Below are 25534 nucleotides of genomic sequence, written 5' to 3'. Positions count from 1 at the left end.
TGAAGCTGTTAGCTGTGTGGAGGTCAACAGCTAGAATAATTTAAAAAGAACATATAACCCCATATTACACCTTAATCACACAATTTATTATGGCAAGATAACTCTGGAAAAAGAGACAGCCAGTGTGAAATATTAATCCTGGATGACATTTAGGAGGTTTTAACGTGGATCCATAAATTTAAAGATTGATGTGGCTGGTGGCCTAGCAGTCCTTAAAGGTTTTTAGCCTTGTTAATCTGGATTGGATCCTGATTTCTTAATCCTGTAAAACAAGGATAATTATTTCAGCTAAGTTACATTGTGGTTTTTGTGATGTGGTTGCATATAAGACATTAATTAGTTAGATTCTAAAAGTTACAAAGGTCTTCAGTGCAGAATTTTTAGGGCTGAAAATGATCAGTCATTAGTGGTGATGGGGAAGACACCTCCACTCTGCATCAGTTTTGGGATTTTCTGGTACTCTACTGGGAAAAAGCAAAGTTTTGCCTGAATCCACAGCTGTTGAAAGGAGTTAGGTTCTCAACACATGCAAAGTGAGATTCAAACACAAATGAGATTAAATGTTGGGGTCCAAAGCAATTATTCACCTATATTTTTTCTTCATGAAGGAGAAAAGGAAGGGAGAAAATAGAAAAGTAGAAAATGCCAAGGATAAATAAGCATGTGATGATGCACTTATCTAGGCTAATGCCAATATTTAAAAATATAACTCTAGTGACAATTGCAATTCCAACTCATGCTAACCATTTTCTCTGGCCTGTAAGCCCTAAAGGCTTTAGCAGGGTAGTAACCCGTGATCCAGGTTCTAATCCATTAAACCAGGCTCTTGGTTGCATAGACTGAAATAATTCTCCAGCTTGATCACTTAGTTCATCTTAGCTCATGCCTCCTCTGTGGAGGATAGTGCACTACGGATGGTAATGCAACACTCAGTTCCAGATAAACTCAGCATATTCCCAGCTATATTCCCTTCTCAGTTTAAAAAATTCAGTATCTGTATATGGGGTACCTTTTGTGGTAATTTGAGGTGCTTCATCTTTCAAATCCTCATTCAGTTTTAATAAACAGGTCCTTGTGTAACAAGCACTTTGTCAAGTTAGTTGTGCAGGGATTCCAACTCAGAGACTGGATACGTTGCTGTTTCTTTAGGCAGCCTTGGTTCTAATTCATCATTGTCTTCTCTTGTTAATCTCTCTGAAAAATTGAGCCGAATCATAAAACTTGAAACACCAGCAAGGGAAGGAGCTGCACATTTGCCCTTCACTTACACAGAGCTTAAACAGAGAACAGAGACACGGCTGTGTTGCAGCTTGTCTTCCTTGATGAGGATCCTATGGCAGGATTGAGATGATCTTTGAGGTCCCTTCCAACCCAGGCCAAAGTGGTTGCTTTTACATCTCAGCAGAGCTATTGGGAATGTGCCCAAGATCTCAATGGCATGGTCACCAGAGGATAACAAATTCATCAGCTTGCATATTATATACAGTTCTTTCTTTCCTTAACAAGCAGGAGTTATGGCCAAACTTTTTCCTCTCAAATTCAGTAGTTCAGTCTAATTTTAGCAGCAATATGTGAAAAACCCAGCAGGTGGGGATCTACAACTGTGTTTTATTTATACAACAGCAGCTTCTTAGGGACCTTGAACTGGGCAGAGGCAGCTGCACTTAAATATTGTACAAATACAAAGTGCAATGGTCTTTCCTATCACAAACAATTTTCAGTCTAGAGCAGCATTAATGCAATTCCCTCAAATGGGAAGCACTTTCATAGAGAATGAACTCTAGCATGATTTATTGCATGGTTTTGCCTTTTTGTCATTGAATATGGCCCAAATTTCAGCTTTCCAAAATCTCCAGGAAAAAAGAGAGCCCACCATATTCCCAAGGAAATGAAGGAATTACACAAAGCATGGTTACACATAGTATGGCTATTGAAATGAATGCTTCCTGAAAAATTGGGATGAACAAACAATTAGAAAAGCATCAAAGGGGTCTAAGACTGGGATTAAAGCTTAATTTACCAAGTTTATTTTTACTCCATGCATTTTGATTTGGGTAGTACATTGTAGATGCATTTTGGCAGGCTCCCTGGTTTTGAGGATTTTCTTGTTTTTCAAGGAAGGATAATGAAGTGAATTTTTCAGAGGCAAGAGGATTTAATTTTCTGTGATGGTAGACTACACTTACAGGAATGGAGAATCTATCATGGGAAGCACAGACTCAGGAAAAGACTTCAAAAGCAATGGTGAGTATCAGCACAACAAAACCTCCAGTGGTGCTGCTGGGATGCCCACAGGAGCAAAAACCAGGGAACGCTGCACAAACCCAAAGAAACTCAAAATATTCGCCCTATATTTGTCATCCAGGAAAACTTGTACAGTAGTCACAGCTTAGCTGCTGGGTTTGAAGAAAGAACTAAACCCAAGAAGTTCCTTGGCATGTTTGAAAGCAAGAAATCAAACTATCATAGGCATCCTCTCTGCCCACCCTCCCTCTGAAAGCCCCATGTTATTTAATGCTGGTACCCCTCCAAATTCTATTGAAACCTTAATAAATACTGTGGATATTTTGCATCATACAGCAGACACAGGAATTAAATCCACACACAGGTGCTTTAAATCAATAGCACTTAATTAGTTACTTCAAACAAAGTCAAAAATAGCCCTTCCCCAACAAGTCTAGTCAATAAAGTTTGATTTAGCAGAAATTGAATAAGAACAGCAGATAGAAGATAACTTGGGTTTAGAGACTAATTATACTTGAAAGCAGAGATTACCCATTTTAAATGGAAGCCATTTAAATGTTGTCAGAGGATTGAAAGAGTAACAATTTCATCTTAAGCCCATGTAGAAAAAATTTGGTTCCATTGCAAAACAGGTTGAAAGGACTGATTTTATATACTCCAAATCTGCCACCAAGGAAACTGCATTGCACTCAAATGCAGGCAGACATCCGTTGCAGTCTTGTCAGGGCTAGCTGGCAGAATAAAACCCACCGAAGCCATGGGATAAGTCCAAAATGCCCCACCTGAAAAGACAGAGGGTTCTTAAAACATTGGCAAATTCTGAAAAGTCAGGTAAGATTTACCCTGTGCTATACCTGAAGGGAGCCTACATGAAAGGTGGAAACTATTTATATTGAAAGACTCCAGTAAGGTCTCTCCAGAGCCTTCTCTTTTTTCTGGAGGTGGAATAAAGAATTGTGAGGGCCCAATCAGAGACAGTTGTGATATAAAGAGATGCCAGGGAGTGTCAGGTGAGACAACAGAAAAATGTGGCAGTGCAAAGGAGCTTCTGAAGGCTGCATAGCAGAGGAGGGGCTGCAGGACAGCCCTGTACTGGGCACTGGTGAAATCACACCTCAAATCCTGTGTCCAGTCCTGAGCCCTTCACTGTGAGATAGACATTGAGGGGCTGGAGCATGTCCAGGGAAGGGAACCGAGATGGGGAAGGGTCTGGAGCACAAATCTGATGAAGAGTGGCTGAGGGAGCTGGGGGAGCTCAGCCTGGAGAAAAGGAGGCTCAGAGGGGCCTTCTGGCTCTGCTCAGGCTCTAACAGGAGGGAGCAGATGGGTGGAGGTTGGACTCTGCTCCTGGGTAACAAAGGACAAAACTAGAGGAAATGGCCTCAAGCTGCACCAGGGGAGGTTCAGGTTGGACATCAGGAAGGATTTCTTCACTGAAAGGGTGATGAGGCACTAGAACAGGCTGCCCAGGGAGGAGGTGTAGTCAACTGGAGGTGTTTAAGGAAAGCCTGGTCTCCAGCAAGATGGGCTGGGGAGCTCTGTGGGGACTTTCTCATGAGGGCAGCTTCTCCTCCAAGCTGTGACAGGAATATGTCCGTTCTGCAGGAGACTTGGTCCCAGAAAGGATTCAGAGGAACAGGGATGCTGCAGGGCAGCAGCAACCCAAAGGTGAGACCTGCTTGAGTGACAGCTCTGCCCTCACCCACTGGGGAAGAAACCTTTCAGATGCTGCCACTTCAGGAAGGGCTTCTATCACAACTTTTCCTTATGTGACACCAGAGGGGCAAGGGTGCTGGCAGCATCCCTGGGTGTGGTCTGGGGGTGAGCCAAGGTGCAGCTCCTGGTCCAGGTCTAAGGTACAAGGTGGGGGTACAAGGGTGTAACCTCACCAGATCGCCTGGATTCCAGACAGCTGGACATGGTGATGGCCTTAGCTCACTCTATGCTTTTCAGTCCCAGCATGGACTGGAATTGTGCAGGAGGTTGCAGGGGGTAGTTCTGCATCCCAAAGCCCCACCATCCTCTTTCCCTGGTACCAGAATCAGATGCCATTTGCCACATGGCCAAGGTGCAGGTGTTTCCTCACCCTTCCTCGTGATAGGTGTCTGCCCCTTCACATCAACCCTCAGGGCATTTCTTTTCCTTTCCCCATGCTTTGTGAAGCACTGTGTATACTTAGCAATGCTCTATAAATTAAAAGGACTGACATGGATTTATTTCTAAGATCTTTATTCATTTATTTTGAACTATGCCAGATGAAAGTGGCCTTAGGGTTCACAGCTGTTCCCTAGCAGCTAGGATGGGATTGCTCACCAGTCTAAGCACATAACTGGAGTTCCTTTCCACAGCCACTGTTAGTTTTGCCCCTTCAGTGTCACTTGGCTGAAATAATTAATTTCCCCTGGCCTGTTTGCACTTTACTTTCTGTGGCTATGTAGCTTGAGAGGAGAATCTGAGACCCTTGCTGCTGCAGAACTTAGAGGGTATGTTCTTATTCTTCCTGGGACTTCATCCCTTTGTGGGCAGCATAAACTCACAAGACAAATTCAGAACATATTGGGGATGTGCAACAAGGAAAGAACTAGAAGGTTCACTTTGACAGCAGTCACCTCACTGGCAGCCAGCTCACTACCAGCCAGGTCCTCCCTCTGGACCAGTGGGAGGCTACTGGAAAAAGCCAATTAGCTACTCTGATTCCAGCAGAGCATCCCTAGCACACTCCATGCCAGACCTGTGGTCACCAGCTGGTGCCCAAATGCTCCTGCCAGCTGTGGGATGTAGAATACTGCAAATTTCTGTTGTGCTAAGAGTGCTCAGATCTTGCAGTGGGACTGTGGCACTTGAGAAATACCTGAGAGAGACAAATGGATGAATGACGTCTCTGAAATAAAATCTGTCACCCTGGTGTTGTTATCCCGACTCTCTCCCTCTCTCTCTCCCTTCCCTTCTTTTTATCATTCCCTTCCCTCCCTTTTCTTTCTTTCTTGCTTGCTTGCTTTATTTTTCTTTCTCCCCAGAGTGAGTTTCCCATCAGTTTCTCAGCCCAAGAATCTGGAGTTGAGGGACATTCTTGGAATTGGTCTTAATTTTCTCACATTTCTGAAAAAATCTGAAAAGCCAGAGGAGGGCACTCAGTGCTCACCTTTCCTTTATAAGGGAAAGTGGTTTATCTTTTTTTTCTCTGCAGCGACACACCATCTTGCTGGTAGAAGAACCTCAGTGCCACTTGGGTTCTATGGGATCCAGTTTTCCAGTCCGCTGCTAGGAAAAAAAAATACATGTAATAGTGATGACTGAAATACAGCTTTTTACACATTTTTTGCTTCATTGTGACTGGAAAAACAGATTTCTTTTGATCTTGGACAAGAGGTGTGGGTTTGTGTGTCCAGTAAATATTTAGAAGTATTTTATGCCTATTCTCTAAAACAGTTTTTGAGATATATCAAACAAAAGTGTCCCTGCATGCACAGGAGACTTTTTCTTCAGGCTCTGGTATGAAGTGCTTTCCTTCAGCAACACTGGTTTGAATAGCCAGAGACACACCAGGAGCCCCCATCTCTGGAAAAAAAAAAGGAACTAAAGGAAATTTCAGAAGATTTAGCAAAGGGAGGCCAGAAGAGGCAACAGACCCAAAGTCAAGGTGCCCTGAAACATTTTGCCATTGCAGTGGTGAATGGTTGAACCAGGCCATCACATGAGGGGAAAGGAGAGCAGATGAACAACTAGGAAGACTGGAGGAGGGATGGACTTCCTGAAGCTGATGGGAAAATGTAATTTGGGGGTGATAACAGCTGCATGGAAGAAGGGTCACAACTTTCCAGATCCCCCATTGATCCCTCATACCTGGACTTGCTTCTTTTTGCTTTCCAGAGCTCTTACAGTTGCCCTGCTGTTGATGTGTTGCCTTGTGACATTTTCTGCTCTGTCTCTCCCTCCAGCTGACCTTCCCCACAATGCTGCTGAACTCTGCCTGCCTGAGTTGAGTGGCTGACATGTTTCTACTTTCCCATCTTCAAGCACAGAACCGCAGAAGGAAACTTCTCTGTGTCCGTCCCTGTTCTGTCAGTGTCTCCCCTCACAAAAAGGCTGCCTTGTCCTGCTTTCCCCAGAGCACCTCTAAGCACACAGAACGTGCCCCTGCTTTTACAGATGGCAGAGCTTTTGACAGGCCTGTATGTATCCTTCCATGTCCCTTTTCCCAGCCTTAGCAGATCTTTTCCAGTACAAGGACTGGGAAGTTTCTTCCCACAGCTTTGCACCTGGCTGTTGTGCGTAAGAAGGTGCCTCTTTGCTGTTCAATTGCTTTCTTGTCTTGCCTGAGTTCTTTAACAGATTTCTCCTGATGCCTTCAGGCAGAAATACCAAACAAAACAGGAAAAACAGAGTTTACATATAGTACACATTAGAGGGATTTCAGGCATCTTCTCAATTCTTTGGACATATGATCAAGCCTTTATGTGAACGTAGGGTGAAACAGAAACCACAAGATGCTTTACTGAAAAAAAAAAGTATTTTAACAATTATTGGGAAAAGGGAAGCAGCAATGGAATGCAGGGATCAAGGGGTTGAAACAGAACATTTTTCCTGTGTCTAGAGAAGGAAGAATTAAGATCAGTGAACACAGCTCCTCATATTTTTAGAGAGTGAAAGAAGATGGTTAAAACATTATGGTATTTGGTCTGGACCCTTGAATCCAAGTTCCCTGGCATGGTCAGCCTTGATGTTACCTGTCAGGGCTGTCCTGAGGACAGGTGTTGCTGTGAAAGCACTCAGGGTTTGCCTCAGGGCAGCCACATCTTGCCCTAAGCTTCAGGCACTTGAAAAAAAAATTAGCCTTTCCTTTGGCTAATTTGGGATGCAGCTGCCAATGTGATTGTAGGTTTCTCCTCCATCTTTCACCTTGTTTTGACCATAGCCATGAATGCATGTGGAGAGAAAGTTAATTCCTTTCTCTAGAAATGTAACCTGAGAAGATCCTGAAACTCCTCAGGCTCTGAGTCTCTGAATTCACCACCTTCGCCATCAGTGCTCAAGTCAGTCACCTCCCAGCAGGAATATTCCTGGGGGGAGCAGAGGTGAAGTGCCAAGCTGGAAGCAGGAGGGAAAGGAAAAGGAAATAAATGACTGGTACTTAAAAATACTCAACCCAGGAGGCATGAACCATGAACTGAAGAGAGATGCCAGAAGGAAATGAGACATGGCTTGGAATATAAGAGAAAATTACTAATTACAGATGCTTCCTCCAAGTCTGTCATTAGGTGACAGTAATGTCACTGCTGGTGTGATCGTGAATATTAGTGCTTGTGCATCACAGCAGCGGCATTGTTTCTCTAGAGCAGAGAAGAGGAATACATCCTCTTCTGGAATGCATCCACAAATTGTTACTTCACTCTGTACCATGAAGCTGTCTGTGAAGAAGGCTCTTTTATTCCCTTTCTTGGTGATGGCACAGCGCCCATATTTGCAGTACCCTTAAAAATCCACGTAGCTTTCTCCCTAACCCACAGAATAAAGAACATCCATCAGTGGAATGGCACACACTGCCACTAACTTTTGTTCGAAAAGCATCATGTGAAGGAAGGACTGCTAAAGAAAAGCCTGTGTGAAGATGTTCTGTGCTGCCATCTGGGCACCGTGAGGTTTGCTCTTGTGTCCCTTATGAACATGGGCAAAAGATTCCTGCCTCCTCATTCCCCAGGCTCCTTCACTGGCTGAAAGGTTCATATTCCTTGTATTAAATAGGTATCTCTGAGGCTAGGCTTTCATGACATCTGAAATGGCAAGCAGCTCTTGCTGATTTGTGACTGGAGATTATCCTGGATGGCTAAAGCTCTTGCCATCGCCAGCCACGCCACTGGGTTATTTTTAATTTGGATTGCTTGCTGATCCAGTGTTCAGCACAGCTCCACAAACAGCAAGGCTGGCACAAGTAAGGGAAAATTGCAGTCTTGGGTGGGTGGTAACGAACATCTCAGGATTCTTCAAGTTGGTAATGCCACCATACAATCTATGCCATCAAACAGGAGCCTGGGGGGAGCAGCAGGGAGTTAAGAGAAAGCAGAACAAAGGCATTAAACAGAAATGTGCCCTTTTTTGCACACTAGGAGTATCCTCAGAAGAGGTTTGATTTAGGCATCTTTTCCAAGTGGACGTCACACAGCTGGGATCTGTGCGCATCTCTTACTAAGTACCTCTGAGGAGTGGAGCTGCCAGGTTTGTACTACTCTGCTCATCCCATTGGAGCTCTGGTTCCACCTTCTTTTCTTCCAAAAGCCTCATCTCCTCTTCTGTGTGTACTTGTGGTCACTTCCTCCTGAGCTCTGCTTGTGGTGTCAGTGCAGCTCTGTGTGCAGCTGCAGAGGGATGCAGATTGAAATTTCATTGGCTGAAAAGTAATGGTTTCCCAGTCTACCCTTGGTTATTTTTGGCTGGATCAGTTCCTGATCCACTTCACTATATGGACACACAAACAGCTATGTCAGTGTTACAGAAGGAAAATGTTTGAGGGAAGCAGAGGAGAGGCTTAGCTGAGTTTAATCATCACTGATACCAAGTGGGAAACCACAATCATGAATGATTGTTCTAATGCCTGGCAGCAGTTATTTAAACTTCTCTACAGCTCCCTGTCTGCTTATGTAAGAAACAAAGCCTAGGGAACTTCCCAACTCTGTGCCACAGAAAGGAAATGGCCCTTTGCCTGATACAGCTGCCCCTTTCTGCATGAATCAAGGCAAGCTGAATGCAGGGAGCCTGAACAAGTCTGCTGGCAGGCAACGCAGCCAGGGTTCCTCACAGCTTCCTTGCCTGTTGTAGTTTAGCCAGCCTGTACATTTAAAGGTCAAGTCCTGCAGAGACCAAAATTTGCCAGGACACCAGCCATAAGCAGCTACCCAGAAGTGTGCAAAATGTGTTTATAGTGGTCAAAAACCATGCCTGAGACACATACTAAATACTGGCCACTACTAATGGACAGTGATTCTGACACAAAGATGGAAAGTATAATTAAAAATTTAGCGATTTATTCAGAAGCAAAAAAATTTACTTAGTCAGTTAAAATCACTTACTGAGGCATATGACATGCTCCTTGGTGCCTGACCAACTGCTGTTGTGGGCAGGGAATGGTGGGGATGTTGTTCCATGAAGACTTTCTTCCATCCTAAGGCAGAAGTACAGAAAGGATTCACAGAATAGAATGGTTTAGGTTGGAAGGAACCTTTAAAAGTCATCTGGTTCCAACCTCCCTGCCATGGACAGGACACCTTCCACTAGCCCAGGTTGCTCAGAGCCCCATCTAACCTGGCCTTGAACAGTTCCAGGGATGCGGCAGCCACAGCTTCTCTGGGCAACCTGTGCCAGGGCCTCACAACCTTCACAGGGAAGAATTTCTTCCTAATATCCAACCTAAACTCCTCTCTGTCAATGTGAAGCCATTTCCCCTTGTCCTGTCACTCCAGGCCCTTTTAAATAGTCTCCCTCCATGTTCTCCATAGGCTCCCTTCAGATGCTGGAAGGCTGCAATGAGGTCGAACAAAACTACTCAGAATCTTTTACGTTGGAAAGCACCTTTAAGGTCATTAAGTCCAACCACAAACCATCTTACTTTGCATGGTTCATTTGTGTGTTTTCCTTTCTTTATGATGATCATGACTGCAGCAGCACTCTGAAAATGTGGACAAAACCACCGCTTATTTTGGGGTTATCCTAGGAATTTCTACAAAGCTGTGCAAATACTGGCACCTTTTTTATCTCAGAATTGCATCCAGGGATGACAAGCAGCAATTCCATTTAGGAAATTTTTAAAAGCCTTTTAATCTTTCCGGTAATATACCTACAGGTTTTTTACATAAGCAAGAAGAAATACAAGGAAAGGTGTAAGCCCAAGGACGTGTTTTCCATGGATGATGCACATCCATCATGGCAACCTCCCTCCTGCACAGTCACCTGAAGTTTCACAACTCTGGTTCAGACTAAATACCAATGACCTGATTCATTCTTCCACTGAATTTCAGTATTAATAATTGTAAAAAGCACATTTAGTGTCATGACTCAGTAGGCAAAGTATCTCCTGCTCCTCCTGGCTGAAGTTTGCAGCAGCCCATACCCACCTCCATAAATGGCCCCATGGCTCCATAACCAGGCTCCTGACACTAATTTTCCCAAGGATTAATGTCTGAGGGACTTGCAGGGGAATTCGTCATGAGTACCTGCAACAGAGAAAGCGCCCCCATTTATGTTATGCTTTAAAATAGCATCCCATACCTCCCAAAACTGAAGTCATCACAGACACATCGCAAATTCCCAACGTACAAGCTGCTGACTTTTTGGAGAAGGGCATTAAGACAAATACCAAGTGATCTGTGAGAAGTCACAAAGGAAAACAAAGGTTTATTAATACACCTTGATGTACAGCAGTTGACTGGAAATGTTCAGGGGGCTTGGAATTTAAAAAAAACAGAATCCCTCACATTACAACGACTTTTGTAGCTCTGAGATCAAAATCATGGAAAATAAGATGAGAGACCATGTTTTTATCAAATCTTTAATTCCTGGGAGTCCCAAGTGGCCAGCATTACATAAAACTTCTATGAAAAATGAATTCTATTCCATGAATAACTTGCATGTATTACATAAAATATTTACTGAAGACAAATGCCATTCCATGAAAGCTTGGATGCTGTTTACTTTGAATAACAGCATGTTCATCTACTGTAAATTAACTTCTGCCCAATGAAATTACTTTTATCCCTCAGTCTATCACCCTTCTGATACATAAAGTTTATGAACACATTTCTATTTTAAAATACAAGTTTCATAACAGCCTATACATGAAAAAGGACACTGACTGGAGCTCATTAGTTGCTCTTGACAAAGGCTCAGAGGAAGGGGAAAGCAAATACAACAGAGAGAATAAATTATCTGTGATGAAGAATCTTTAAACCTGGCCTACGGTTGGGAGACAACCACAGGAACATTAATTAGAGCTCAAGTCTACATCCCACTGAGTTAATCTTTACATTAGAGGAACGTCCCTTAAGTGACGTCCCATCTGCAGGTATTTCTTAGCTATATTGAAGGGTTAGAGTTGTCTCAGCAACTTTAAAAAGCTGGATCACTGGATGTAAGAAAAAAAATTATTTATTCTACCACTTTCCACACACAGGCCCTTTTCTGTAAAGCTGCTTATCCTGGTATTGTATAATATCTAATATAATGACATTGGATAGTGTGTGCAATAAATTAATCTGCCTTTTTCATATACAGTTAGCAAAACTACAGCTATACATATACAAATTCCATTTTCCTCTAACTGAACCAACAAGCTTTTTAGACAAACCACACAATCTGTATTTCCTGACTGTGTTGGTTCAGATTCTGACTTGCTCACCTTTTCCCCTCTGGGCTTCTGTCTTCTCTGGTCTTACGACTTCACTGTTTCTATTCCACACATCCCTTCCAGAAGACAAACTGCAAAATCACAGGAGTGAAACTGCTGATTTTTGAAACCACAGTTCTCAGAGAAAGATATATTATCAGCCCATCCTCGTCCTGAGCAAAGATTAACTGAGTATTAAAAAAATGGTAAAATATTATAATTAAACAAATTGAGAATAGATCATCAAACAAAATAAGGAAAGCCCCTTTGTCAAATACTGGAGCAGCCTTTCTAGGGCATGATTCACCTATTCCTAAGGTAGACACCTGAAACAGGTCAGATGAATCACCACCTAATAGTGTCCATTTCTCCCAAGAAGTTTCAAAATCAAAGATAGTTCAGATCTCTTTGATTTTAATACATATTTTCAGATTTGGGGATGAATTTCATGGTGTAGTTTTGACAGGCTTGGGGATGGTTTTTTCCTCTAGTTTTTGAAGGAAATACAGCTTTTTTTATCCCACTGTCAGCTGCCCATTAGGAACCAACTGTCTTATTTTAATCAAATACAAGCATGTAAAGGAATCAGAGATGAGGAGGTTCCTATATCCAGGAATCAATGTTCCTCTAAACAGGGATCAATGCTCCTATAGCCAGGGATCAGTGGCTAGGTGCAGCAGAGAATTCTTACTGGCATCCCCATGGGAGGATCAGCAGGGAGAACCTGCCTTGTCCATGCTCTTAAGTAATTTAAGTGGTATCTTGTCCAGGCAGTTTGTGCTCTTTAGACTGGAAGGATTACATTATATATATATATATAGATATATAGATATAGATATAGATATAGATAGATAGATATAGATATAGATATATAGATATAAATATAGATATAGATATAGATATAGATATAGATATAGATATAGATATAGATATAGATATATATAGATATATAAGATAATGATTTCACTAAATAGCTGATACAAGGAGGCTACATAACTCCAACTGATCCTGGAAGCTGGTGCTCCTAAAATGAAGGAGATATTTTACACCTGTTCTTTGGCAGCCCTTCCTCCTCAGGAGGCTGCTGAAATGCTCACACTCCTTAGAAGATGGGAACCTCCTTCCCCTAGGAGAGTATCTAAAGCAGATTACCAAAAATCAGTCAGAAATTAATTAACTTCTCCTATGAGGACAGACCTAAATAGTTGGGGTTGTTCAGCCTGGAGAAGGCTCCAGGGAGACCTTATGTGGCCTTTCAATATGCACAGGAGACAAGATGGAGACAATTGACAAGGGCCAGGAATGACAGGATGACTGGGAATGGCTTCACACTGACAGAGGCTAGGTTTAGATTAAGTATGAGAAAGAAATTCTTTACTGTGAGGGTGGTGAGGGCAGAAGGCACAGAAGCTGTGGCTGCCCCATCTCTGGAACTGTTCAAAGCTAGGTTAGATGGGGCTCTGAGCAACCTGGGCTAGTGGAAGGTGTCCCTGCCCATGACAGGAGGTTGGAATGAGATGAGCCTTTAATGCCCCTTCCAACCCAAACCATTCTCTGATGCTGTGATCTGGGAGCCCATGAGGAGAGAGCTGATGACATTCCCAAATCTGGGAATTGAGAACAAAGCCCTGAAGCCCCACAGGGACTCTGGTTTCCTGGCAGGACTGGGATGCACAAGGAGTGAGCTGCACATACTGGTTCCTGTGCTTGACAGGGCCTGGGGGCCTGGCACCTGCTCCCAGCACCTGGCCCACCAGGGCCCCCTACACCCACTCAGGAATCCTGGCCAACCCCACTGCAGGAAGCCACTGGGAACAGGGAAGGGGGTGGAGCACAACACGGCCAGGGAGAAGCAAGAAGCCACCACTGGCACAGGACAGGGAACAGCTAACAGCCAGTCTGGTGCAGGCTGGGTGTGGGAACACATCTGCAGCGATAAGAGGTTTGCAAAAACTACCTCTTGGAAGAAAGCAGGGAACTGGGTTTATTGAGTCTAGAGGAGAAGGCTGGAAATAGGGCAAGACATGACAGTGCAGTTGCAGTACACGAGAGGTTACTGTTAAGGGAGACAGTGATTGCACTGCTGGAAGGACAGAGGTAAGATCTAACCAATTTAATTTCCAGGAAAGAAAAGAAGACAGGAGAAAAGAACGAGAGCAGATGTTGCAAAAACTTTCTCTGCATAAGCCAGAGCTGGAAAATATTAAATGGGAGGTTGTGAAACCCCCTGCACCAGAAGTTAACCAGACATCACCATGCTCTCTCAGTAGAGGATGGACTGCTGAGCTATTCCCCAAGCTGGCCTTTGGAAAGCAAAAATCCATCTACCCTTTTTAAAAATAAACTAAAAACCACCCATGCATGTCACATGGATCATTAAACACATGGGTGATGAGTAAAAAGTTTTGCATTTGGATAACAAAGCCACTGTAGATTTACAAATCCTGATTTCAATGCAGGCATTCAAATTCAAAACATTATTTGGATAGAAAACTTTGATCTTTCCTCTCAAAGAAATCTGCAGTCGTTGAGCAGGTAAATGCTGCCAAGACCTTTTAGTGCTATTTCTGTCCCATGGCACCTCCTTCCTGCAATCAGCCTTTCTCCTCTGTTATATTCTGCTCCCATGTAGAGAAGCAGCAGCCATTTTATATTCTGTGGAGCACTTTTACTCCTGTTGAAATGTCTGTGGGCTGGGCCAGTGTCACATCAGGATCACAGAGTCATCTCTCCACCATTTGATGATATAGGGCCATAAGATACCTCAGGCACTGGAAGAAAACCTAGACTATATGGTTCTTTTGGGATCCACTGCAGAGAATACTCCCAAGACAGAGAGGCATTCTGACCTTCCCAGTCCATCAGGAGTAATTAAGGCCACTAGGACTCCATTGTAAAGGAGTACCTAAAGGACATAGAATTAGGGGTTTTTTGAGTTGATGAATGGGTATCTAAGCTAGGCAGAAACAATCTAGGCAGATTCCCATAGGGCATATATTTGGAAAGGGTTTTGATGGGAATTCTGACCTGACTCAGAATCAGCTGGTTGACCCCGGAGAAAAGCTTGACCTGTTTGCTCCAGTGAGAAGACCTGGGCCCAGGATTCATCCCATCCTTACTCAGCATCAGTGACAGCACCTCAGCAGGAAACCAGCTCCTGAATGAAATGTGCTCACTGTGAGACCTGCCAGGAAAGCATTCCAGCACCAGAGGTGGGATAAAGGCACAGATATTCAAGCCACTGTGGGGACTCCTGCAGGGTGTATGAGGCACAACCCCCAAATCACAGAGAACAATGTGAAAATGCTCCAGGACACAGGGGTAGCAGGGGTTGGATGTGAACACCCTACTAAGATGATGGGCCTCATGGTTTTTCTGAGAATCACTAACAAGGGAGGGGGAGGTCCTAGGAATGGAAGATTAACCATCTACTTATGGTTGTGACTAGGTACCTTTTAAACAATCTTTTGGTCTTTGTTTCTTCATTCTCTGATTCCTTGGGGACTTCAACTCATGTGTCTCAGGAGGTGTGAAAATGTCAGAAGAGTCTGTGACAATGCATGTTGACCACAGGACAAGAATGTGGCCTCTACCACAGCCACTTTATCCCCTGAACCTCCACAGTAATGCAGCAAGTTTTTTGCTGAGGCAGAAACCCCACTCTTTTTATAGGGTCATTCTGCTTTTATGTTTTATTCGTAGGATTATTCTTGTGCTGTTCTTAAGTAAATGCAAAGAAAACTGAAAATATCACACAGTGTGAATCACAAAAACCGCCCTTTTTGTGTTTTAAGGACAAAAGTTCAATTCATTAAAAATGTGCCTTTGCTCACAGGAAACAATCCTGCTTCAGTCCGCCCTTCCAACAACAGCATCAGAACTCCAAACAAACAATGCTTCCCCACCCTGTACATGACTGTATTTCTGTGCAAACTCACATCCATCATTATAACCCCTCCTATGGAAAGGTTGCTTTTTTGAGAACTGAGGGGTGTGAGGGGCACAGGGAATCCTCTCTCAGTATACAACAGGCCAGCATCATGGAGGTGATTCAGGAATATGTGCTCATTTTTCTATTATGAGATTGGTTATCTAATGACAGGACTCATGTTATGTAAGTTTAGGACCTCCAGGAAAGCCACCATGTCTGGCTAAAATCCCAGAGATTTTATTTTTTAAAAAAAGTTGAAACTACAATAAAATGGTGGACATTTCTTGAACATTCTGACAGAAAGCCTTAACAGTAATCCAATGACCAAAGCAAAAACTACCTTAGGGACAAAAAGGGAAGTTGCTCTCTAAACCTGCTGGTGTGACAACCAACATAGAAGAGCAGGCACAGCAAACAGAATGGTGTTTGGGCTCACGTTCTTTCACCTGGATGCAGCCAGGAATCAGCATCAGGAACAGCTTCCCATGAGGGGGCACTACACTACAGGCTTGGAGATCTCCACCTCCAGGACTTGTACAAAGACACTGAACAGAGAGGGAAGCACATTTCAGCTTTGTTTATCCTCCTCTGCAAAAACTAAGATGATGAAGAATTACTGTGTTCATCCTGTTAAAAAGCTACACTACTATGTGTAATTCTGTCCACCAAGACAACCAGAACAAAAAATCCCAAACACAAATCTGGAATGCAAGGAGAATTTGAGATTTCTGAACTTTTAAGGACTTGATTTCACAGTTACTGAAGACGACCTTAATACAAACTAAGGACTTCTGTGTGCGATTTTTTAATGAACAAGGGGTCCTCTTTATTGGCAAATGGGACCGATTAATTTGTGGGCTGGATTTTGTGTCTAGCCAACAAGAGGAAGGAAAGTGAAGGGCTGGCCTGAGTCATTACTACTGACCTACACCACAAGCAACAACACTTAAATGGACATTATATGAGGACCTCAGCTAGGAAGAAGTGACTTCCTGGCACTGTGGTTTCTGAGTGCAGGGGGATGGGCAGGATGGGGTTGGGGCAGAGGCAGCTGTTCTGAGCATGGGGCAAAGCTGCTGAGTGTCATCCTCCCACCTGGCTGCACTCACTCAGGCGCTGCAGCTGCCTGCATGGGGAAAGGCCTGCACATGTGCAGCTCCAACACAGCCACATCTTCCTTTCAGCTGAAACCAGAGGAATATTTGGCAAGCCCCTTGAAGGCAGCATGCTGCTTTCATTTCTGCTCTCCATGCTCAGTTTTGTAGAGGTCCCAACTATTTCAGCATGTCTGGACTAGAATAAGAGTACCTGTAGTGGTGTGACTTTGTCCAAATTCCACCTTTCCTTTACAGTAATTTATTTCTAGATTCATACCTGGAGCAGAAAAGCCTGAAGAAATGACCACAGGGTGAGTGGCCTACCTGAATGTGAAAGAAACAGAAAACCACAATGAAGTGTTCTAGATGTTGTGGTAGTGAGTGGATTGGTTTGTTCAGAATAATTTCTACAGAAGCCCTTGAGTGTCACCTCCCCCCCACCCCTGCCCCAGCCCAACTGAAGTTATTGCCATCAACACCCATATATAATAGTACAGAGGAAGACTCTGATGAAGTTCTTGGCTTTAGCATTTCCAAATGGAGTAGAAGTATTTTAAGAGTCCCAGTAATGTTCTCCAGGACTTCTCTAAGGGGAAAAGCAGACAATGCTCAATTTCCTGGATCCTCTCTCTTTAGGCTTTTTCTCACTGCTAAGGAAGGAAGGGAAACATCAGTGTGTGAGGTGCAGGTAAGGCTAAGACCCCAGTCCAGCAATTACCTGCACAGGGGTGTGTGAAGTACCATGGGCTGGGCAACAATTTACTGCAGCATGAGGCCTCTGCTTCAGATTTGCAAAGGGATTTAGCTGCAACAGAAGAATCACAGAAGGATTCAGGAAAAAAATCCAGCTTTTTGCAGAGTTCAGAATCCCACAACACAGAAATGGAATGCACTGCAAGAAACCAAGAACTGCCTCCCAAAGGCTCTCTGGGAGCTGCAACTGGGGATTTCAGTCTGGGAAAGGCACCTGCCAGGAACAGGCTACTTGGGGTATCCTTTGCATGGAGCATCTCAGGGCACAAAAAGGATAAGCCCAAAAATTTCCTTGAAATTATAACTGAGCTTGGAATTGCCTATATTGGCTGCTGTAAAAGAACACCTGTTTGGAAATGTTTGCATAACCAGTTCTCATTAAGGTTTTCCAAAATTTGTGTGTGGATATATCAATGTTGTGATCCTGGATAACCAAAAATTAAAACTTTGGATGATGGAGAAAAGGCAAAGCCCACTAAAAGCTTTCTTATCTTCCTCTTTGTCTGACTACTCATTCCCTCAGGACACATTTTTTTTCTCCATAATGTCTTTTTGCCCTTTTGGAGGCATCTTAATAGTATGAAGCACTGAGGTTTTTCAACCTGCTTTTATTTTTTTTGGATCCTTGTTTACAGGTATTGCCTTGTGTTTCCTGGGTATCTTTTGTGAGTCCTCCTCAGGTAGCCCATGGACCTCCTGATATATGTGGACTCCAGGCCAGAAATTACTGCAGTAATTCTGTTCAGTAAATGACCTTCAGTGTAAAGTACCAAAAATACCCTCATTAATGTTCTTGCTCATAAACCACCCTTTCCCTGCACTATATATTTTCAAAAAAAACCGCTTTAAATTCAAGTCTGTGTTATTTACCTACACGGACACTTCCATATAAATCTCCGTATATTAATCAGGTGGGAGGGAATAGGGCTTAAGAAGCCAGAATGTGATGTTATACTGCATTACATATATCAAATGCAATTTTTGCAAGTTTGGCTGAGGGAAATCCTCCTAAAAATGTAAGAGCTTACTACTCTCCCACTGAGAATTCCATCACTGAGTTGCCAAATGCTACTGGTGAGCAGGAAACAGGGTGCTTTAACCACAGTATGTATCATTAAAGGCTGGTAACTGCTCCAGAGACTATAACCCCTTTAGCATAGCTCCTTTTTTTCCCCAATATTTATTCAAAAGAGCTTCTTGCTTGTGAAAGGAATCCATATTTTATTAATCCCAAATAAAAGGACTTTAATGGAATTGGACTAACTTTTAAGCTATTCCCTTCTGTCTTTTGAAAAATAGCATACAAGCAAATAGATGTGAAGTTTTAAGTCATGTTTTGCTGCAGTTGTTCATGTGAAATCTTGAGCAGGAGATACATTGTGGGAATTTCTTTCTTCAGTTTGTAGCTATGCTTTGAGTAGTACTTTGTCTTCCTTTCTGCCCAGCTGACGTTTTTTACATCCTTGGGAAAACTGAAGTAACATCTGAGGTGATCTTGACTGCTTTTGCTGTTTGAGACTGGCCATTCCTACCCTCAATTCCATCCAAATCAGTGAAGGTCAACAAAACCAACATTTGCATGTGTGCAGCCCACACTGTTCTGAAGCTGTGGCATGAGCAGTCATTTTCTTTGATATCAGTCTGGACTGCAGCTGTAAACTGAACTGGGAAAGCACATCAGCCTCCCCCAGACTGACATCAACAAGTTCAGAACCACCTCATCCCTTTCAGAACAGGCAGGAGCTTATAATCAAGTGAACTGTTGGACAATGTCAGGCTACAGGATATGTGCAAATAAAAACATCCTTTTACCACCTTTCATGGCTGACAGGCAGGGACTCTCCAGACCATCCCTTACTCTCATGCCCCTAAGAGTAGCCTTTGTCTCAAGTCAGTCTGCAGCCTTGTCCATTTGTTTAAATTTTCCTGGCAGACCCTATTAAAAAAGGGAAATTTAGCTGTATGGGACAATGGCCTGACATGCACATCAGGCCAGGCACTGCAATTACTTTGGAAAAAATTTGTACAACACATGAAACAGGCCATTCACATTTAATCCATCCAATGTACACCCTCACTGTAATTGGTACATAATTCATCATGACAAAAAACTATCCCTTCATGCTTCATATGCAGGTATCCATTTGTACAAACAATTCTTGCTGCTTTTTGTATGGAAAAAAAAAAAACCAAAGCAACAAACCAAACCTGGATGAAGTTGAGTAATGATTATAAAGATATATAATTTTGGTGGATTATTTTGCTCCTGGTTTTACTCCCTAAGAACAGACACAGCATCATATCTAGGTCACTTGTTGGCTGCAGGCTATTTGGAATTCCCAGGAGAGGGCACTTGAGAAGGAAATGGGGGAAGCCCATTTAGGTCTGTTTTTGTCTTGGGATGTTCACGTTCTTTGACAATATGGGTTTTGAGTTTTGTCATTAACTCAGGTTATGGCAGCAATGTAGATTTATAACTAGTTTCACACAGAAAAGCATTTCTATCCATATTACCCAAAAGAATTTCCCAGTTCTGTATTTTCCTAAACTTTTCTGTTGCAGCTGCCTGGACATCTCCTTGAACAAATTTCAGGAAACATCCCAGAAATCAGTATTTGTCTGTGTGAAGCCCATAGTTTTTTGAACACTTGGGATAAATGATGCCTCTCCCAGACAACAGCAGCAGTTCACCCTTGTAACTGCATCCACAACTGGCACTGAAGTGGATTCTCAGACTAAGACAGACCCAAGCTCACTCCCACAAATGAAGAACTTCCTGTAAACAAACCAAGAAACAAAAGCTAAAAATAGTCCTCCTCCCTAGCTGCTGTCATGTGGGGAAATCAGAGCATGAGATACACCTCAATCTGAAGCAGGGAAGATCCAACCCATATTTCTGAGGGATGGTTTGCACACTTAGAACAACCTAATACCCCATTGCATTCTTTCTACCCTACCAGACTGAATCCAAAGGTATGGCTGTAGGGATAAAGAACCTCTGTCAATGATACAGCTGTGTTCAAGATTAAAAAAAAAAACCAAACCTATTGTGCAACTGTGACACTTTTTCCTCTCTTACTTCAGCACCTGCTGTAGCTCAAGAAGGTGCTGGCACCCACAAAAGCAGTAAGAGCTCTCCGGTACCAAAGCTGAGCTGAGGCCAGGGGAGAGTCTGCACTTCTCTCAGCCCGCTGCAGTGAAAATGCAGTACTGGAGACTGTAAACAAGAGGCAGGAAAGGAGATGACTGGATTTCAGAAGGGCCACTACCGCTGGATGTTCACAGCGAACCTTGGAGGAAATGAAGGAAACGGCCAGGACTGACTCACAGGGGATGGGTGTTTTACTTGCTGCTTGTGTAAACTTACTGTGCTGCAGTTTCCAAGCTCTCTGTTCTGCTCCCTTCCATTATTACCAAGGTTCTTCATGCCATATGCACAGGTTTGCATCTGCTTGGAGTAAGGTACAGCTGCTGAACACGCCTAGGGAAGCAAACTGGCTTTCCAAGGAGGGTTCAAGCAGATGATTTTAGTTTTAAGAATATGTCAGCAGCTGAACCAAGTTACTGTTCTCTCCTGCTGCTTGCCTGGATTTTGGCATGCCCAGCTGTGTGCTCTGCACGTAGAACTAAACCCAGAATAGTGTCTGGGCAGAGCAGAAAGGATGTGACAGCACAGGACTTGAGTAGGACAGGATGTTTACAAGGAGGATGTCAGAGTGGGAGGTTAATATCCCAACTGCCCTTCAGCCCGACATAGCACAAGGCATTGCAGGAAGCAGGAGCACTTCAGGGTACAGGGCCCTGCTCTTGATGCTGCTGGGCCTCTTTGCAGGGAAGGGACACACCAGAGATACATGTATATGTATACACACCAAGGAGGTATGTCCTTGAAGGGAAAGGGGCATACTCAGCTGCTGCAGGCCAGAGTTTGGGGGGGCTAAGAGATTGTGCAGCCCAATCCACATGGGATACTCACAGCAATGGTACAAGCCCTCCCCTGCTCACACTCTGCTGGGTTCCAGATGTGTTCAGGCACTCAAACTCTGTGCAGCAGGCAGAGAAAGCAAGGTATCTCAAGACATGATTCTCAAAATCAAACAGAAAACTGCCTCTGCAGCTGCTGGAGGTGCCAAGGACAGGGGGAGAAGTTAAGCCCACGTCAGACAATAAGTTGCCCTTTTCTGGATAGAAGAGGAGCAGTTTTCCAGTCAGGATGACCAACTCCAACCTGCTGCCAGCTGCTAGGAACTTAGAAAATGCAGTGAGAAGATGCACTAGCTATTGTGGCCCTGATTTTTTTAGATTTTCTAAACCTTCTGATGTTTACATTCTTGTAACAAACTTTCTCACACGCTTTCTGTAAATAGCTTATTGTTTTACATTCTTTTATGGAAGAAGAGAAATTTAATGGACTGTTGGTTTGTCCAGTGTCATTGGAGAGGTGGCACTTTCACCCTCCAATTCACTGTCACTTTTAGAGATCTATAAATGTTAGAGTCAGAAAATAAACTTCCCTTTTTTTCTTTTTTTTTCACCTTGAGAGCAGCGGTGCGTGCGTGTCATGTTGTTTCATGTCCTATAGTGACAAGCTATTTATATAATCTCCCAAAAGTCTGACAAGAAACTAAGAGAGACATGATCCAGAGTCAGCTCCTGGAAATTTGAAGCATCCCTTTCCTTGCATCTGACTTTAAATGCAGTGATGTGGAATGGGAATCTCAGCTGCAGGAGCTGATCCACTCTGCTGAAAAAAGGCACCCACACAAACGAATGAAAGGAGTAATTGAATCAGAAGGCAGCAGCAGGCACGAGGATGATTCTGTGGCTGGCTGGGGAGAGTTCTCAGTGTGCTTCCACTTCTGAGTGGAGTTTTCCTGCCTGGGAGACTCCACATGGGTCTTGCAGGCAAGGGAGGGTTCAGGACTGCCTAGGTGTGGGCTGCAGGGTTGCTCTGGTGGTTGAGCAAGCTCCCTCTTTCTCTTTTGCTGAAATCTTCAGAGCACATCCTGGAGGAAACACACCTGTAAGCCTCAGGAAATGATCAGGAGAAAAAAAGCAGACTTAGCAAAGAGACAACTCTGGATATCAACTTAAGAGACAAAATATATAATATAGGTAATGCCTTCCTCAGCCACCTGTTTAAGATAATTCTTTGCACATTTTGTGATTTTGGTAAGCAAAGACCTATATAATACACCATGGCAAAGTGTACCCTCACATAAATCCTGTATCCCTTTAAGCACCTGTGTACCTACAAGAGACATAAAGCCCAGGAATTGTAGCTGTGGACTCAGCTTCTTAATGCAGCCTACAGACTTTTTCTACCCATGGCCTGGTCAATTTCTTCTGAATTCAGGTGTTTCATTAATTTTCATTTATTTTATGATCTTGGATGTGATCCTGCCTGGGATTGTGTAATCCTAATAAAGCCTAGGACAACCCAACATTTTTCCTTGAACCCTCAGCTGCCTGCTGGGAGGAAACACAAAGGGCTCACACATGTGAAGTTAAGAAGTGGGAAAACAAGAGACTCAGATAATGAAGGAAGTTTAAAAATTAAAAAGCATCTCCGAGTCTTAGGCTGGGCTGGTGGATCAGCTGCACTCCAGAGGCAAAGCAAACAAGTGCTGTTTCCAAACCTGAGAGGGACAGAGTTATTGCAGAATCCCAGAAGGTCTGGAACTGCAAAGGACCCACAAGGATCATCCAGCCCAACTCCTGGCCCTGCACAGGACACCGCAGCAATCCCACCCTGTGCCCAAGAGCGTTGTCCAAACGCTCCTGGAGCTCTGTCAGGCTGGGTTCTGTGACCACTACCTGGGGGAGCATGTTCAGTTCCCAACCACCTTCTGGGTGAAGAACATTTCCCAAAATCCACCCTAACCCTCCCCTGACACAGCTCCAGCCGTTCCCTGAGTCCTGTCGCTGGTCAGACAGAGCAGAGTTGAGGGCCAGCCCCTCCTACTTGCGAGGAAGCTGCAGAATTGCTGTGAGCTCTGACCTCAGTCTCCTCCAGGCTGAACAAGCCGAGCGACTTCAGCCGCTCGTCGTATGGCTTTCCCTCTAGGACCTGCACCCATATACTCACTACTGAATTAAAAGAAAGAAAAAAAAAAAAAAAAAAAAAAGGAAAATACCTTCCGCTCGGACGTGTCAGGGCCTGTGGCCGGCCGGAGCCAGGAGCGGGGCCAGAGCCGCCGTGTCCGCCGCAGCCCCTCAGCCACTCTGCCCTGCCCTGCCCTGCCCTGCCCCGCCGCGGTGCCGTCGGAGCGCGGCCGCCGGTCCCGCACGCCAATCAGGGCGGCCCGCCTGCCTTCCTGTAGGTGTGCCCGGCTCACCTGGAGCCGCGCTCGGCACTCATGACATACCTGCGGCCCCGCGCAGGGCGGCGGCGAGGCGGCGGCCGAGGGGGGCCGAGGGCGGTCGCCGCTGGCCCCGGCCCCACGATGTGAGCCCAGCGCAGGTAAGGGCGGCCGCCGGGGGCGGCGTTGGCGTGTTCCCGGGATCGCCGCTGCCGCATTCCCGGGAGAGGCGCGGGCCTGGCGCCGGATCCCTGCGGAGCCTGGGCCAGGACGGACGGAAGGGCGGCTGCCCCGCGGGACTGGGGCGGGGGCGACAGGCGGGCTCCGGGAGCGCGGGGCGGGTGGGGGGACGGGACGGGAGCAGGGGGAGAAGGAAGGGGAGGGAGGTCGGCCGACCCACCATTTTAGGACCCGAGGGGGACGGGAGGAGGGATCTCCGGGGAAGGCGAGCGTCGCTCCTCCCGCGGCGGGCCCGGTGCGGGTGCGCGGTGCGGGCGCCATCGGGGCGCGGAGCCCCTCGGCGTCCTGGGCGCCGCGGGAGCTCCCCGAGGGGACGGCGAAGGAGGCTCCTACCCGCCCAGCCCAGGGCCGCGTGCTTGGCGGGGGCTCTGCGCCCCGACGGCAACGCCCGTCCCGCCCGCCGCCCCCCGTTCCCCCGCCCGCTGCTGGCAGCAGGGAGGGCCCGGAGCGCAGGCCCGATCCCAGGCTCGGCTGCCAAGCAGCAGCAGGAGCCTCTTCCCGCAGAAATGGTGCCTCCCACGCAGGAGCGAGATCCCACGGTGTTCGCCGGGTTTTCAGCTTCCGCCCGGAGCTGCGGCCCGGGAGTCGCGGGGGTGCTGTGCTTGAACTCTGGACACCTCCTTGTTTTCCTCCTTGCCTCGTGACTCTTATGGCCTGTCACGGAGGGAAGGCAGAGGAACGAAAGGCGAGATCTTTGCCTGCTGCTCGCTTCCTGCCTCCTTCCTGCAGCCCCGGCCACCGCAGCAGCTCCGATGGCAACCCCAGCGCCCCAACCAACCTGCCGGGGGAGGGATTCGGAGGTCCCACGGCTCTCACCTGGCCCATCATCCTCCCAGCACCCATGTTTATCGTTGCTTGATGCTTCGTTTATTCCCAGATATTGGCTAAGACTGCGTCAAACCTGGTAGGAGTTATGGGGTCAGAGATCTGAGCTCAGCTCATCGGTGTTGACTTGCTGCAGACTTTGCCAGAGCGCTGCTGGATATTGATGCCCGTGTTGGCTTCTCCTGGAGCTGAGTGCCTGTTCCTCCTGGACCTAGCCACATGTGTAATGTGTTGTTGGAAGTTTTGTGACCTGATTCCTTGGTGTTTTGGAGTTTCTCATAACCTAAATGACTTTGAGATGGCTTGGATAAGGGCTTAAAGGGTTGCACTGGAGGGAGGTGGCTTGGTTTGGAGGAATAATGTGTGGGTGACCCAGATTTCAGAACTGTACCTGAATTGGGTGAGGAGGAGGCATCCATAATCAGACTTGAAGTTGTAAGAAATCTGAGTTCTTCTTAGTTTTTGTTCATGTTGGGAAGAGCTCAGCTGGCTTCTGTGTAGAACCTTGTTTTGCCGGTTGGTGGTTGAGGGTGGCATTTGTCCTGTCCTGCCTGTACAGCAGCCTCGTGGTCTGGGTAAATCTCAGTGGGATTACAAGGTCCAGTTGCTTGTGACAGCAGGTGACTGGGCTTGAGGTTGATGCTCGTGCTCTCTGAAATAGTGGGACACAAATACTTCCTCTGGGAACTTCTTGTGCATCCTGGTAGATTTTAGATGGTAAGTCTGTTCTTCAGGCTTTTTTTTTTTTTTTTCATTCTGTTAACTTTAG

General features: G+C 45.2%; 1 protein-coding gene and 2 long non-coding RNA genes across 16 annotated transcripts in view; 1 reads left to right on the top strand and 2 right to left on the bottom strand.

The window, feature by feature from the left end:
• Positions 1-24855, bottom strand: LOC143694102 (uncharacterized). Of its 9 annotated transcripts, XR_013182321.1 has the most exons (7): positions 23767-24855; positions 11630-11709; positions 10350-10448; positions 9309-9400; positions 5387-5505; positions 1010-3026; positions 1-262 (listed from the first exon to the last, which is right to left on the bottom strand). It is a non-coding gene; the product is annotated as an uncharacterized LOC143694102 (long non-coding RNA). The 9 variants fall into 9 exon arrangements; XR_013182318.1 differs by having other exon boundaries at positions 1-3026; XR_013182322.1 differs by having other exon boundaries at positions 1-1194.
• On the bottom strand, positions 19434-23760 carry LOC143694103 (uncharacterized). Its single transcript, XR_013182327.1, has 2 exons — positions 23536-23760; positions 19434-22404 (listed from the first exon to the last, which is right to left on the bottom strand). It is a non-coding gene; the product is annotated as an uncharacterized LOC143694103 (long non-coding RNA).
• Positions 23732-25534, top strand: part of ARHGEF5 (Rho guanine nucleotide exchange factor 5) — a 33321-nt gene continuing 31518 nt past the window's right edge. For 2 of the 6 annotated variants that reach the window (XM_077178444.1, XM_077178438.1), the window contains exon 1: positions 23741-23861. Coding sequence is in view for 1 of the 6 variants with exons in the window: in XM_077178439.1 (XP_077034554.1) it covers positions 25480-25482 (3 nt within the window). In the remaining 5 variants the exon portion in view is untranslated. Of the gene's footprint in view, positions 23862-24913; positions 25483-25534 lie in introns of those variants that run through there. The other 4 variants (XM_077178439.1, XM_077178443.1, XM_077178442.1 and 1 more) reach the window with 3 other exon arrangements.

Source organism: Agelaius phoeniceus, chromosome 5 (assembly GCF_051311805.1).
Source record: "Agelaius phoeniceus isolate bAgePho1 chromosome 5, bAgePho1.hap1, whole genome shotgun sequence".
NCBI classification, from domain to species: Eukaryota; Metazoa; Chordata; class Aves; order Passeriformes; family Icteridae; genus Agelaius; species Agelaius phoeniceus.
The sequence above is the reverse complement of the archived record's forward strand: the minus strand, read 5'-3'. Positions and strand labels throughout refer to the sequence as shown.